Source organism: Opisthocomus hoazin, chromosome 2 (assembly GCF_030867145.1).
Source record: "Opisthocomus hoazin isolate bOpiHoa1 chromosome 2, bOpiHoa1.hap1, whole genome shotgun sequence".
Lineage (NCBI taxonomy): Eukaryota > Metazoa > Chordata > Aves > Opisthocomiformes > Opisthocomidae > Opisthocomus > Opisthocomus hoazin.
In genome coordinates this window covers 74,527,578-74,540,997 of record NC_134415.1, presented here as the reverse complement: position 1 = coordinate 74,540,997, position 13,420 = coordinate 74,527,578, and the positions used below count along the sequence as shown (strand labels likewise).

The following is a 13,420-nucleotide window of genomic DNA, read 5'->3' as shown; positions in this document are numbered from 1 at the left end:
TCATATTGCTGCACCCAAACCAAATATTTACAATCAAATATTTGAAAAGTATTAGCAGGTATTTGACATACTTCCTGTTATGTGAGTTCTTACATTTTAGAATACTCTTTTCTCAGACTCAACTCACTCTTGATCATTAAACAAAAGGATACTAGGGTTTAGTTATCAGCCATAATTCACTTACTTAAATTATTGCAAAAAGGACTAATAAAATCATCAGGTTGTTTTTCTTAACTAATTCTGTTACATTGTCAACAGTTACAAAACTTAGTAATTTCAAAACAATGAAATTACAGAAATAAATAATTTGGCTACTACGATCTCACTGAAGTGCTCTAAAATTATTTCATTGTCTTCTACAAAATATTAATACAACTTCACCTCAAATATAAAGTCTGTAACTTTATTTAGCTGCTGGAGCATAAAGAAAATCCCATATTTGTATATACAGACATACTATTTTAGAATTATTATGACCTACATAGATTGTGACCTACGTACCACCTGGCACATGGCATATTTGCCATCTAATAACAACAGAAGGAGAATCAGCAGGCAGATAACTTACACTAACACAACTAAGTGAAATGTGCTGACAATCACAGATGGAAAAGTCTAGCATTAGGAGGTAAAATGAATCCTTTAATTTTTCCTTTCAACGTACTATAGTGATCTGCATTAAGGAAACATTAATATTCCAGCCTTTGACGCCAAATACTGCTGGGAATATTCTATTAGAAATTATTTCAAAACATCACTTATACAATAAAAAGTGAGTTTATGCTTTATCTAAAACAACTGCCTCAATATTCTACCTAATGGAATCCTGAACGCCTGCTTTTACCGGGTTTTATTGGGAAAAACTAAAATAAAAAGAGGAAGTCTAGACACCCACTTTATTTGTCTGAGATTCTGGAAGAATATTCAGCATTAACCAAAAATTGCTCCCACTCAAGCAAACGGGATGATTATGCTTCCGAAACCTTACTACTCGTTTCATTTTGGAGGGGGGAGGAATGTGGGTGAAGACAGGGATGGGAACAACTGTTAGAAAAGATGTGATACTGTTAGAAACAGCACTAACCTCTGATTCGAGTTCCAGTAGTATCAGTCCTCTGTACACCACCAGCAAGCACCATGGCTACAGCCAACTTCACCAGGTACAATCCAAAAACTTGAGGACATAAGCTAGCCAAAATTTCATTCCTCCCTAGAATAGGAGCAAAAATTGACATTCAGCACTACCCTAAGAGTACAACTTAGTTTCCCATGGACGTCTATGTACACTTAAAGTCCTGTGGACAGTGACAAATAATTGTCCCATGTCCACAGTCCTATGTACACTCACAAATAATTTGGGTCTGCTTCCTGAACAAGAGGAAGATTATTATTTTTATTTTATTTTATTTGTTAAATGGGACCCAAAGTAATTGTTTGAAACGAATGTCCTTCATCATGAAGAAGTTTAGTCTTTCACTGTGATAAGCAGCAAAGCCAATCCTATCAAAATTTAAGGAATGCATGGTCTGGACATCTTGAGAAAAGGCACTAATGAAATGCCATCATGCAAATTACTTTGTTTCACAGATAAAAGTGTAGGGGCTATGAAGAATAAAACTTAAAAGTCTCCAGACTTCAAAACAATCCTTTGAAAACTGGTGTGTAGTACATTTAAGAAAACATCTAACACTTGAACTATTCTGCCCTAAACCTGTGCACCCACTGCATGGCTCATTTTCTCATTGTTGTCTTGAATCTCCTTCTCCTTTGATCCTTCTCTCCTCCTCCCAACCACGGTCCCTTTCCAGCAACAGAATATTTCAATCTGCTGTGATAATATTGTTGGCTCGGAAGGTGTGTGACAGAATTAATTCTGTCCTTTGAGATTCTGACACTAACAGCATATAAGGGATCACAGGTTTAATGCCATACATTACTCCCATTCCTAGGGAATAAAACAGAGTGACCAATTTTGAGTTCTTAACTTAATGTTTTAAAATTTGATGCAAGCATATGGTACTGGCAAAATATGTAGGCACCTAATGGATGACTTGAGGCATATGCATTTCTTGTGGCGGTCTTCTGAGGGAATTAACACATCATTATCCAAAAATGAAATTTTAAAAACTTTGGTCAGCCACAGCATAACTCAAGCTTTAACTCCACAGTTGCCTCTATTTGACTTCAGATTCATTTGCCTTGTCAGAGTTGAGCAGCTCAGCAGTTCTGCTTCTTCCTAGACAGTATCCAGAAAAAATAAAGTCACCCGCAGAAGTTCTCTCAGAGGCCTGCCATGGTAGACTTTCTCAGGATGCCTAATACACAGCATCAGGAATTGACTGACATAAAATGCAGCAGTAACTACCACTACCTCTTGAAAAAACAGTATATGTACACACATCCTGTTGTGAATGGCCTATACCTTATAACTCCTTAGTCAAATTTGATCTCAGCCCTCACCTGAGGGGCCTCAAATTCAGCCAAATGGCCTGAAACAGACACCTTGGGCAGCCAGGGTCCTTCTAATTTTCACCTCAGTTTCCTTGTAGCCACTTCATATTAATTTACTTATTCTGAATAGGTTAATTTTGCATAAAACCACATTGCTCCCTGCAGGCTTCCAAAAGTTGTCCTGAGAATGAAAGAGTAAATGGGACTTTCAAAGAGGATCCTGAATTACTTTCTGAACAGTTCTAACCAGGGTGATAAGAAATGTTCTTGTTCCAAACAGCAGGAGGAAGAAATGTTCTTGTTCCAAATAGCAGCAGGCTAGCAATCAAATTGCTTTCCACAAAATGAAGTTCTGAAGAATCTTTGCCACTGACAAGATCTCAAATTTCTTACGTGAGCGCTCTAATTTTTAAGATGACATGGGCAACATTTCCACCTGCTTTTCCTCCTGTTTGTCTTTTAAGAAGAAAGACTAAGCCCTTTTCAGGGTTTTAAATGACAAGAGTGTTAGCCTGAGACAGCTCAGTGACAGAGATCCTGAAGAGTCCATTGAGCTTCTCGACTTCAGGAGGAGGCACTCAGATTATGGAGAGGGACAGGGCTCCAGACACAACTCCTGCCAATTTCTAGCTGGTTGACTGCAGACCATGGTAAGTTTAGGAGCCAGCACACTAAACACTCTGGCTGTTGTGGAAGCCACTGTGAATTGGGAGACTCCCTCTGTATTTGATAGCAGGCTCCACAGCACCTAAACTAAGGGTCTAAGCATCCAAGAGTTAGGGTAAAGATCAGATGCGCTAAGCCCTGTGGTAGATTCACAGCTTAATTTGGGATGCAGAGACAGTGAGTCAGATCTCTCACCCCAGAGTCAAAAGCTATGCTGACAAAAAGCAGGTCTGGTCTGCGCTATTTCTTCTGAGAAGTATGCTTTTTCTTTCACAATGATAAAACACTTTTTTTCCCTGATACTTATATATCATTTCTTGTTAATAAGTATTAAGCAAAACACTTGACTAGAAAGCTCAAAAGAAGGAAGACCAATGCAGTATGTTTGGTACTTATTCTCCCCAGTAATATTAAAGTAAGAATTTCTTATTCCTGTACTGGAAAAATGTATTTTTTGAGGAACGGGTAGTAGGATAGGATAATAGAGGAAAAATGTGTTCAGTCACTGTATTTGCACTCCTGACTTCATCTATATCCAAAAGTGTCCTGCTTTAAAGCTTTCAACTACTAACCTGCTAACGGATCATCCCTATGCTTTTCCCAGAAATCTTCAAATTCCTTGCGGACTTCTTCATCAATTACAACCCCTGCTAGCTGCTCATTGTTTACTTTAATGTAGTTGGCTTTCAAAACAAGCTCCAAGTCGCAGCGTGCATCCTCACGGAAAGGTTTCCACCTCTGCATTACCACTCCATACACTGTGATGTCATCTCCTGGAAAGAACAACAAAAATTAGTAAAGTAAAATCTGACTTGAGATATGCAGATGTGTTAGTTAGCTGTGATGCATAATAATGCAATTGAGAATCTGTGTGACAGTTAATAAGGTTAAAATAACTAACAACAAAAAGCAAACCTCCTGTAGTTACTGGAAGTCTAAAAAAACATTAGGCAGACTGCTTAGGTCTGTGGTAGGAAGTTGCTATGTCTTTCTACTTCTGTTTAAGGTAGGTGAATTCTTAAAGGCATACCTCTGCTTCTTTCCTCTTAGAAAAGAGGAATTAGCGGTAAACTGTAGAAGCTCTTCTTTCAATCAGATTTACTATACAAAAAATTTAGTCAAAACTTATTTGACTTCTGGTAACTTTTGTGATGAATTCCAGAATCACTCATCAACATTCTGGCCACAGTGTTCTTTGAGAAAGTACAACCACAACACATCTTGTGGAGATATGCCTATCTGAGAATTTTTAGTCCATTTTTCATACATCCTCCTGCCAATTAGCTTCCTTTTTGAATGCCAAGTAGCTTTGTCCACCTGCAGCACCTCTTGGATAGGAGGTCAGGTTACCTAGCTCTCCAAACCTACAGAGGGGCACCACGCGCTGTGGTGCGCTTGCCTTATGAGGTTTGGTGTTCCCACACTAACAAGATTTAATACACTTTCTGTACGTCACAGCACATTACTAATTGAAACTGATCTGTCATACAGTCAAGGTGTAACATGGGGATGTGTGACGTTTTCTAGAATAGTCTTCAACTGCCACACTAACATCCAAGCTGAAACAGACATGTGACAGATGAACGTATCTCATTCAGCAGGCCCTCAGCACTGACAGCCTACTTGGCAAAGATTCACCTCAAATGGAAAAATAAAAATGCGTGTGGAAGAAACATATACAATATATGCTGTATCCTCACCAGACTTGCAACTGTCCACTAAGTCATCTTCCAGGACAACCACCATGCAACGAGGGATGCTTCCAACAGACAGTCTTTGAACCTAGGAGACAGGAAGGGAAAGCACTTCTTAAGAAAGCTGCTCTGCCTTAAAGACCTACATTCCTTTCCTGGAACTGAGGTCAGTCCTTGCTCCTTCTCACAAAACTTACACAGGAAACATACTACTGCTGCGATGAACTTAATAATGGAACTTTAATGCTGATATTAATGGTAATGGACTTGGGTATTACATTAGCTTAAAGTGGTCAATGCTGGGAGGTCCTGTGTGATTTCAGTATCTTGCTGAAGAAAGCTAACTAGAAGAGGTCATTTGAAAGAGCAGGTTTTTTTCTTTTCTAATAACTTGAGATCTCTGTAGATACTTCTTTGATATGCAAAGTTTACTTTGGGTACTGAAGCATGTCCATGGGTTAGATAACCCTTCACTGAAGTACATACTGAACGATTATTCTCTGTATTTTTCTGGTATGTAACCATAATTTGACAGGTTGAGATGTAAGTTTACACCTAGGTGTCAAGGATTAAATCAACAACAGGCAAAAATAAATGGCACACAATCAGACAAATGTAAATTGACAAATGTGCAGTAAGTCCTGTAATTCTTTTTCTTTTCTCCAGGGCAAAGTCTATGCAACCTTGTCACAGTCTATTTCCAACCAGCAATCTTTCCATTTACACTTAAAGCTTGCAACAGTCTTTAGAATATCCACTGCACAAGAACAACAATCAGAAGTACCTTTTCATTCTGCAGCACAGGTCATATGTGCTAGAATTCTAGATTTATTCACTCTCTAGTGCCTAGGAAGGTTAATTCATCCTTGTGTATGATCTAAATGGCCACAGGCAGTTCACCTCACCGTCAGTACTGGTGGCACATACAGTTACTCGCAGAGCTCAGTAGGAAACACGAGTGAAATTTATTCCCAGTTTAACTTTACTGTGTTTAATAAGCCCATGCTGCTTAAAATCCTTCCCAGCAGAGAGATCTGTGTGTCACAGAGATAAACAAAAAAAATGTTACAGAAACTGTCAGAAACAACCATAATATAAACATGCAGCATAGGGCTTATTTCCTAGAAATAGTTTTGTTCTCTTGGTTTCTTTTGCTGTTCTGAACTTTCAAGAGCTTAATTTCTAATTTCATACATCTTGCACGTAGATTGGCACCACTATACGCTCAATTTATAAAATCAAAACCCTGAAACAACTGAAGAGATCTTAGAAATGATATATGAAAAAGACACTGAACATATAAATAAAACCAGAAATGTTGCCTGCAATATACCCTGCTTATTCTGAATTTTCATACAGTGTAGATTTTCTTGTGCCAGTTTTGTCTTAGTTATGCGCTACTGTAAAAAGAGGCCCGACAGTTTCTTACTCCTCCAACTTAGCTGTACTTCCACCTAGGACTACCTTCAGAAAAATGAATGCAAATTCTGTGAGGAGCACCTATTCAATAATTGTAGAATTCAATGTTGGCTGAAGGGAATGGACATTTGCAGACACTGTGTATTGACCATACCACACCACTACAGCTGTCCTTGGCCACCGCTGGGCTAGCTTTACTCCTTAGAGAGACAACGAAAACTTGGTGTTACAATGATTCAGCATGGAAATTTAACCTATGCGCTGATCCTAGGTGTTTTGTACAATGTGGAATGGAGTTACCTAACAAAGGAAGTCTAGTCAATAATTCTGATGTAAGCATGAACAATTTCACTAAAATTAGCGGAGTTCCCTTATTCCAGCAGGAGATTAAGCCTCCAAATGCCTTCTTTGGTAAATGAATTCTTTTTGTACTTGAGACATCTGTACTTTAATATCCTCCCCTTTTTCTCCATCTTATTTTTTTTTTACCTGTTCCTGAATTTTGATTTCTTGATAGTCTCTGCAGCACGTAGGGGAAGAGGTTGTTCCAGAGAGACATGTGAACTTGGTTGAGTTGCAGCCTTCTTCATTGAGACAGGCTGATGGACGACAGAAGGTGTAGTACTGTTCAAAGTCAGCCTTGACAACAAACACATGTTTGCACTTATTGCAGATATAACTCCGCTCAAACTCCAAAACTTTCACCAAACTGGTACGTATGACAGTCCCAGTAACAGATAAAAAGTGACCCACATCCCTGGTTTTAGGAATGTGCTCTCGAGTCAGCTCTGGGCAAACAGGCAAACCTGTTAAACAAAAATATAGCAGCATAAGGCTATGCATATAAAACATGAACTTACAATGCAGTTAAACAGAAAGACTAGCAAAAATGACAGACCTATTAAGAGTAGCCATTGTTATTACTGTGTCATAAATGTGATTCAACAATTAATCTGTTGTACCATAAATCTGATTCACTCGCCTCAGATAGTGAAAAACATCAGCCGCTGAGCACTAACAGAAAATATTGTCATTCGTCTCTCCCACTCTTGCCAAGGGCTGAACAGTCATGAGCAGTTTCCATTCATGGAAATAGATCCCAGTGTTCTCACATCTATTTATTAATTTAAATGAACTTTTGGCAAATGCCATTTATTCTACAACTGGTTTATCTGATTAAAATTTTAGTTATGCTACTTAATTGTGGTTCAATGTTATTCTCACATTTAAACAAGTGTAACTCCCAATCTTGTGTGAATTCTCAGGTCTAAGCACATTTAAAATTCATAGTCTGTGAGCATTTCACCTTAAATCCACACTGCATACCAGTAAACCTCAAGCACAAGGAAGATGGCATAAAAAGAGCAGGAAGGGGTTACGAACAGAACCAAAGCAAGTTCACTTGCGCGTTCAAATGAATAGTGACCGAACATTTTCGTGGCACTTGCTTTCCTTTAATTCCACCCCAACAGCCAGTTCTGTGGTGTACTGACCCTGCTCCAGCATTCACCTGTGCGGCCATCACCACAGCAGCTGAAATCCTCAGGAAGATTAATCTACCTCAACAGCCTATAAAGTCTTTATAAAAAGTAAATGGTCTCTGAAATGCACACTTGACAACAGCACCAAAATACTGCCTCTTCAGAAGTTAGTATATGAACTACAAGATACTAATAATTATCAACTTAAAAAGAAATTACCTGCTTTTAAAATAATTTCTTAGATCTAATTCCAAGAAAAAACTAGGAAGCAGAGATGTATAATAATAAATCTGCTGGAAAAAGATGTTTCTAAGGGGAGCAAAACTATTTGTGCTTTTAGGTCAAATCTTCTTAGTAGCTTTGGCTGCTAAAAAAAGGATGCCATATATTTATGTCAGTGGTTGCAAAATGAAATGCTTTGTTTCAGACATCTTGAAACATTCTGTTTTGATGCTTTTAAGTAAAGTGTTTGACCTTTTGCTTTTGTTTAAAGAAAATATTTTAAATGGTAAAAGAAGAAAGTTTAAAAAGAGTAGAAATTAATTAATAGCCTGGAAAAGAAATAAAGTATTATGTAGAACTGCAAACAGATTTTTCTGGTTGACTGTAACAAAGCTCTTGAAAATTCTTTTTCTCCCACAGGTTTGCATTTCTATTCAGTTCAGGGGAAAAAAAAACAAACATAAAATCCATTATTTTTGCAACTGGTTTGGGATCTTTTCTTCCCAGCTCTACACTGGTTCAGCTGAACAACCTTTGCAAAATACAACACATCTTACACTAGAGAGAGCTATAGCACTTTTGTCAGGATATATATGACACGATCATCTCTGCGAATATTACAGAGACAAAGAGTCTGGACGGGGAAAAAAAGGGCCTTCATTGTGGTCATATTAGACTGCCTGACAAACTCTTTAATTGAATACGTGCCTCTCCAAATGAGCTTTTCTGTATTACTAATAGCATGTAAAACTAAACCATTAGAAGCAGCTTGGCCATCAGTAACAGACACAGTGGTGCTCAGGGTAATGGTAAGTAGGCAAAAATCTTTTAATGGATTTGTAGCAAAAAGAGAAGTTATAAAATCAAATTCCCGCAGTGCTAAAATTCAGATAAGGAACTTCATCTTTTAATTTCTCCAGTGAAGCCGGGGTGATCATCCATTATTAATCACTGAATATCCATGCTCCCCGAGTCCTCCTTTGAACTCCCAGATGCCCTGTCCATATTGATATGAGCGTGCTAAGACTGCATTATTATACCTAGCATAAGCGAAACCACTTTTCTTCACGTTAGCCCAAGCCTGACACGCAGATCCCCTCGGCCCCACTCCAGGTAGCTGCCTGCTGCTCCCACCAAGAAGAGCGCACAGCCTTCTCCTCATTCCTGTTTGATGTGGGAGTGGGAAGCGGCACTCCAACATCAGAATCCTGAAGGCAATCAGAACCTAGTACAAACTTAAAAGGTAACAGTATCATGGGAAAATTTGGGTGGAAGAAAGCCGGCAGATCATTTAGCTTATTGTTTTTTGTTTCTTCAGTAGCTACACTTTAGGTAGTACAGAACATAAACCAAACGACACAGACAGATGTTCTTTTGATCCAGCTGGACCACATGAGGATAACCACCTTCATCAGTTTCCGTCCAGTTTGGTGATGGAGTAATTTGTTAATCTGACGACTACCTTCTTCCATCCATGATCAATCAGACTTGCTTTTAGCAGTTATTAAAACTATTTGATCAAACGTGGCTAATCTTGCCTGATGTTGATTAGGGAATATTCAGTCAAAACATCCCTGTGGGAGGAACGGCTGGCTGATAATAGGAGCAGGAATGTGTTACAGGTGCAGCTACTCAGGTGGCATACATCTGCCCCTTGCTTTGCTCCTTCCAGTAGTTCCTGGTAGCTTATAAAATAATCATACTTGGAGTAAAAACAGCTCCATTTTCATGCTGAAGCCCTGAATGATGCAAATGCATCCTAGAACACTCGCAGGAAAGTTTTCATTCACTCCAGCTTTCACGGGTACAGGGAAATGCCTGACATTTCTAGTAAAACACAGGCCACCCTTTTACACCACATGTTCAGCACTTGTATACAAGCTCCATAACACCTAAATAGGTAGTAAGCATTTTTAAATTTTTTTTCCCCTAAAAACCTTCAGAAAACAGCATTGCAAGAGCTACAGGCTAATTATATTTCTGATGTGTGTGTTTTAATCACAGTATTTTTAATGAAACTTACGGTACAAAACACAGGTCTGTTTAACAACTGTGATTCGTTCAAGCTGCCGAAAGACTGAACCATCACAAACCACTGCAACATGGGGCAGGGGAGGGAAACACAGGTCACCAGCTCTCAGCTTAGCAGATCAGACAGCTCCAAATAGTCGCAGTCATCGATGACCGGAAGGGATGGTGCCACCACTGACCAAGTTCCCCACAACAGGCAAAACTGGCATTTTAACCCCAGAACCTGCAGTCCACACTTACCACACCTCAAAGCTACTAAAAATTTCCCAGTAATAAGGAATATTCACTTGTAGTGAAAAAAGGACAAAAATCTTCTATTAATGATCATGCCTTCCAACAGTTCACTCCAATTTTATAACAAATAATTTTATAACAATTAGTTAAGCATAAAATTTGACAATTTCAGATTAAATTGTTACAAGACAACTCCAGGTTTAGACTTCTGGGAGGTGGCTGGAACCAATAAAGACCATGAGCAAACCGAGATGGTCAGGAAGTTAACCCGCAAGAAAACCTACGAACTACACATCTTCCCCTAAAACTTTTTTTCTTTTCCCTTCAGACCTTCAGGCTAATAACAGAAACAACATGAGACCAGATGCTGCTCTGAGGAAACTTTTTGCCATGGAAAAGCTTTAATGCAAGTCCTGACCCAGCAACAAATGCCAACCATCACACGCCCACCATCAGGGACGACCAGGGCTTTTTCCTGCGTTGGTCTGCACTGCCCCACGTTTTAGAATCATAGAATCACAGAATGCTTTGGGTTGGAAGGGACCTTTAGAGGTCATCCAGCCCAATCCCCCTGCAGAGAGCAGGGACACGTTCAACTAGATCAGGTTGCTCAGAGCCCTGACCAACCTGGCCTTGAATGTTTACAGGGATGGGGCCTCCACTACCTCTCTGGGCAACCTGGTTCAGTGTTTCACCACCCTCATTGTAAAAAATTTCTTCCTTATATCCAGTCTAAATCTACGTGCCCTTAGTTTAAAGCCATTACTCCTTGTCCTGTCACAGCAAGCCCTGCGGAAAATACTATCCTCATCCTTCCTGTAGGCCCCTTCAGGTACTGTAAGGCTGCTGTAAGCTCACCTCGGACCTTCTCTTCTCCAAGCTGAACAGCCCCAACTCCCTCAGCCTGTCCTCATAGCAGGGGTGCTCCAGCCCTTGAGCCATCTTTGTTGCCCTTTTCTGAACCCGGTCCAACACATCCATGTCCTTCTTGTACTGGGGGCTCCAGAGCTGGACGCAGGACCAAGGTGGGGTCTCACTTAAGAGCCCAGCAGAGGGGCAGAATCCCCTCCTTTGCCCTGCTGGCCACACTTCTCTTGATGCAGCCCAGGATACAGCTGGCCTTCTGGGCTGTGAGCGTACACTGGTGGATCATGTCCAGCTTTTCATCCATCAGTACCCCCAAGTCCTTCTTGGTAGGGCAGCTCTTCATCCCTTCATCCCACAGCCTGTATGGATAGCAGGGGCTGCCCTGACCCAGCTGCAGGACCTTGCACTTGGCCTTGCTGAACCTCATGTGTTCTCTGCTCTTTCATAAACACCAGCCCTTCCCTGCCGCTTCGAACACCAGAACCTCCGGAGTTAAACTCGCCCCTTCCCTTGAAGAGGGAATTGGGCATCGCCGACTGGGAGACGCCTCGCCCCCGGCCCGCCACTCACCCGAGACCCTGGCGTGGAGGTTCTGCTTCGCGCTGAGCGGCGGAGGGGCCGCAGCGGCCTCCAGCATGGCCAGGGCGGCCCGGCGCAGCGCGCTGTCAAAGATGGGGAGGACCTCTGCGGGGAAGGCGTTGAAGTACTCCCCGATTTCCATGTTGGTCTCGAAGAGCGTCAGGGCGTCGACGACGACGGCGTAGTGCGCCTCGTCGTCGGGCTCCCTCAGGATGCCCAGGATGTCGTCCCGGTGGTGCTCCAGCACGTACGACTCGAACACCTGGCCCACGAGGTTCACCTGCTCCGCGCTCAGCGCCATGCTGCGCGCGCGGGCGAGGGGAAGCCGTCACATGGCCGGGCTTCTCCGTCAGCTCACGCACCAGCGGGAGAACTTCACTTTCCCCTCGGAAAAGCCCATGGCGGGGCCGACGCGCGCCCGGCTAACGGGCTCGCGCGACGCCGCCACCTCACAACGCGCCGGGCCCTGGCCGGCCCCCCGTGGCGGGAAGGCTCCGCCGCGCGCCGCCCGCCGCCTCTCACGGGCGGCTCCCGCCAATCGGCCGCCCCGCCCCACGCCCGTCAGTCACTCACCCCCGCCCCGCCCCCTCTCAGTCACTCTGCCCCGTCCCCGTCAGTCACTCACCTCCGCCCCGCCCCCTGCCAGTCACCCTGCCCCGTCCCCGTCAGTTACTCCCCCGCCCCGTCAGTCACTCACCCCTGCCCCGCCCCCTCTCAGTCACCCTGCCCCGTCCCCGTCAGTCACTCATCTCCGCCCCGCCCCGTCCCCGTCAGTCACTCACCCCCGCCCCCGTCAGTCAGGCGGTCACCCACCGCTCCGGCGAGAGGCGGGTTTGGCCGCGCCGCGCTCCTCACGCCCGGTCGGGCCGGCAGGGTGGCGGGCACCCGGCGGGTTTTTCTTCCCCGTTAATGCCGGAAAGTGCAGCCGCCCCGTGGCCGGCTCGCTCGCTCGGGCTCTCCGCAGCGCGGAGCTGGGCCTCTCGCCCCGCCTGCCGCCAGCGCGGCAAGTTTTGAACGCGGCAGGGCCGGGCCGGGCCGGCACCGCGGCACCTCGGCCGCCCGCCTGCGGAGCGCTGCCCCGGGCGCGTCTCGTCCCGCCTCCGCGGCCGCCCCGCTCCCGCTCGGTACCTGCGGCGCGGGCCGCCGCCCCTCCGGCCGAGCTCCCGCCGCCGTCGCCGCTCCCTCCCCCGGCAGGAGAAGCGGCTCCGCCCCTCGGCGCCGCTCCACGTCCGGGCCGGGCGGCCCCCGAGCGGGGCGATGGGGCGGAGAGCGGCCGCGGCGCCGCACCCGAGCCGCTTCCCAGGGCGCAGGTGAAGGGCAGCGGGCCCGGCTCCCCGCCGAGCGGCGCGGGACCCTGCGGGGAGGGGCTTGGGGGTCCGGGGATCCCGGTGGGGTTCTCCCGGTTGCTGTTATGCAGCCTGTCGGGAGGGGATTCCTGCCTGCGCCTCCGGGCTGGTAAACCGGCGGGCAGGGCTTCAGTCACCTGTCCTGCGTTGTTTGCAAGCGCCGACTTCTTCAGAGCAGTGGTAGATGCTGCCCAGAGCATCGTCTGAAGGAAACTTCACAAGAGTCCAAGAGTGCTTCAGGGAAGACGAATTGTTTTATAGAACGGTCTTATTCTGACCAGTTGAATGGGTATGGCCGCAAAAGCACTGCGGAGATCTGCACATAATGTATAAATTCATCACTGTGAAAATTCAAAACTCTTTCTGGTAAAGATTATCCCGGGTGGCGTGCCAAGCAAGCCCTGTCTCCACAGTATGCTTCCAGTGTCAG

At 44.2% G+C, this 13,420-nt stretch overlaps 1 protein-coding gene across 5 annotated transcripts in view; it reads right to left on the bottom strand.

Annotated features, from left to right (window-relative positions):
• The window catches only part of MCM9 (minichromosome maintenance 9 homologous recombination repair factor), a 52,220-nt gene extending 39,403 nt beyond the window's left edge, over positions 1 to 12,817 (bottom strand). For 4 of the 5 annotated variants that reach the window (XR_012763184.1, XR_012763185.1, XM_075414153.1 and 1 more), the window contains exons 1-6: positions 12,773 to 12,817; positions 11,636 to 11,946; positions 6,720 to 7,036; positions 4,818 to 4,899; positions 3,690 to 3,890; positions 1,085 to 1,210 (exon numbers count right to left, since the gene is read on the bottom strand). Coding sequence is in view for 3 of the 5 variants with exons in the window: in XM_075414153.1 (XP_075270268.1) it covers positions 1,085 to 1,210; positions 3,690 to 3,890; positions 4,818 to 4,899; positions 6,720 to 7,036; positions 11,636 to 11,945 (1,036 nt within the window). In the remaining 2 variants the exon portion in view is untranslated. Of the gene's footprint in view, positions 1 to 1,084; positions 1,211 to 3,689; positions 3,891 to 4,817; positions 4,900 to 6,719; positions 7,037 to 11,635; positions 11,947 to 12,426; positions 12,572 to 12,772 lie in introns of those variants that run through there. The other variant, XM_075414154.1, reaches the window with a different exon arrangement.
• Between the last annotated feature and the right edge of the window lie 603 nt (positions 12,818 to 13,420).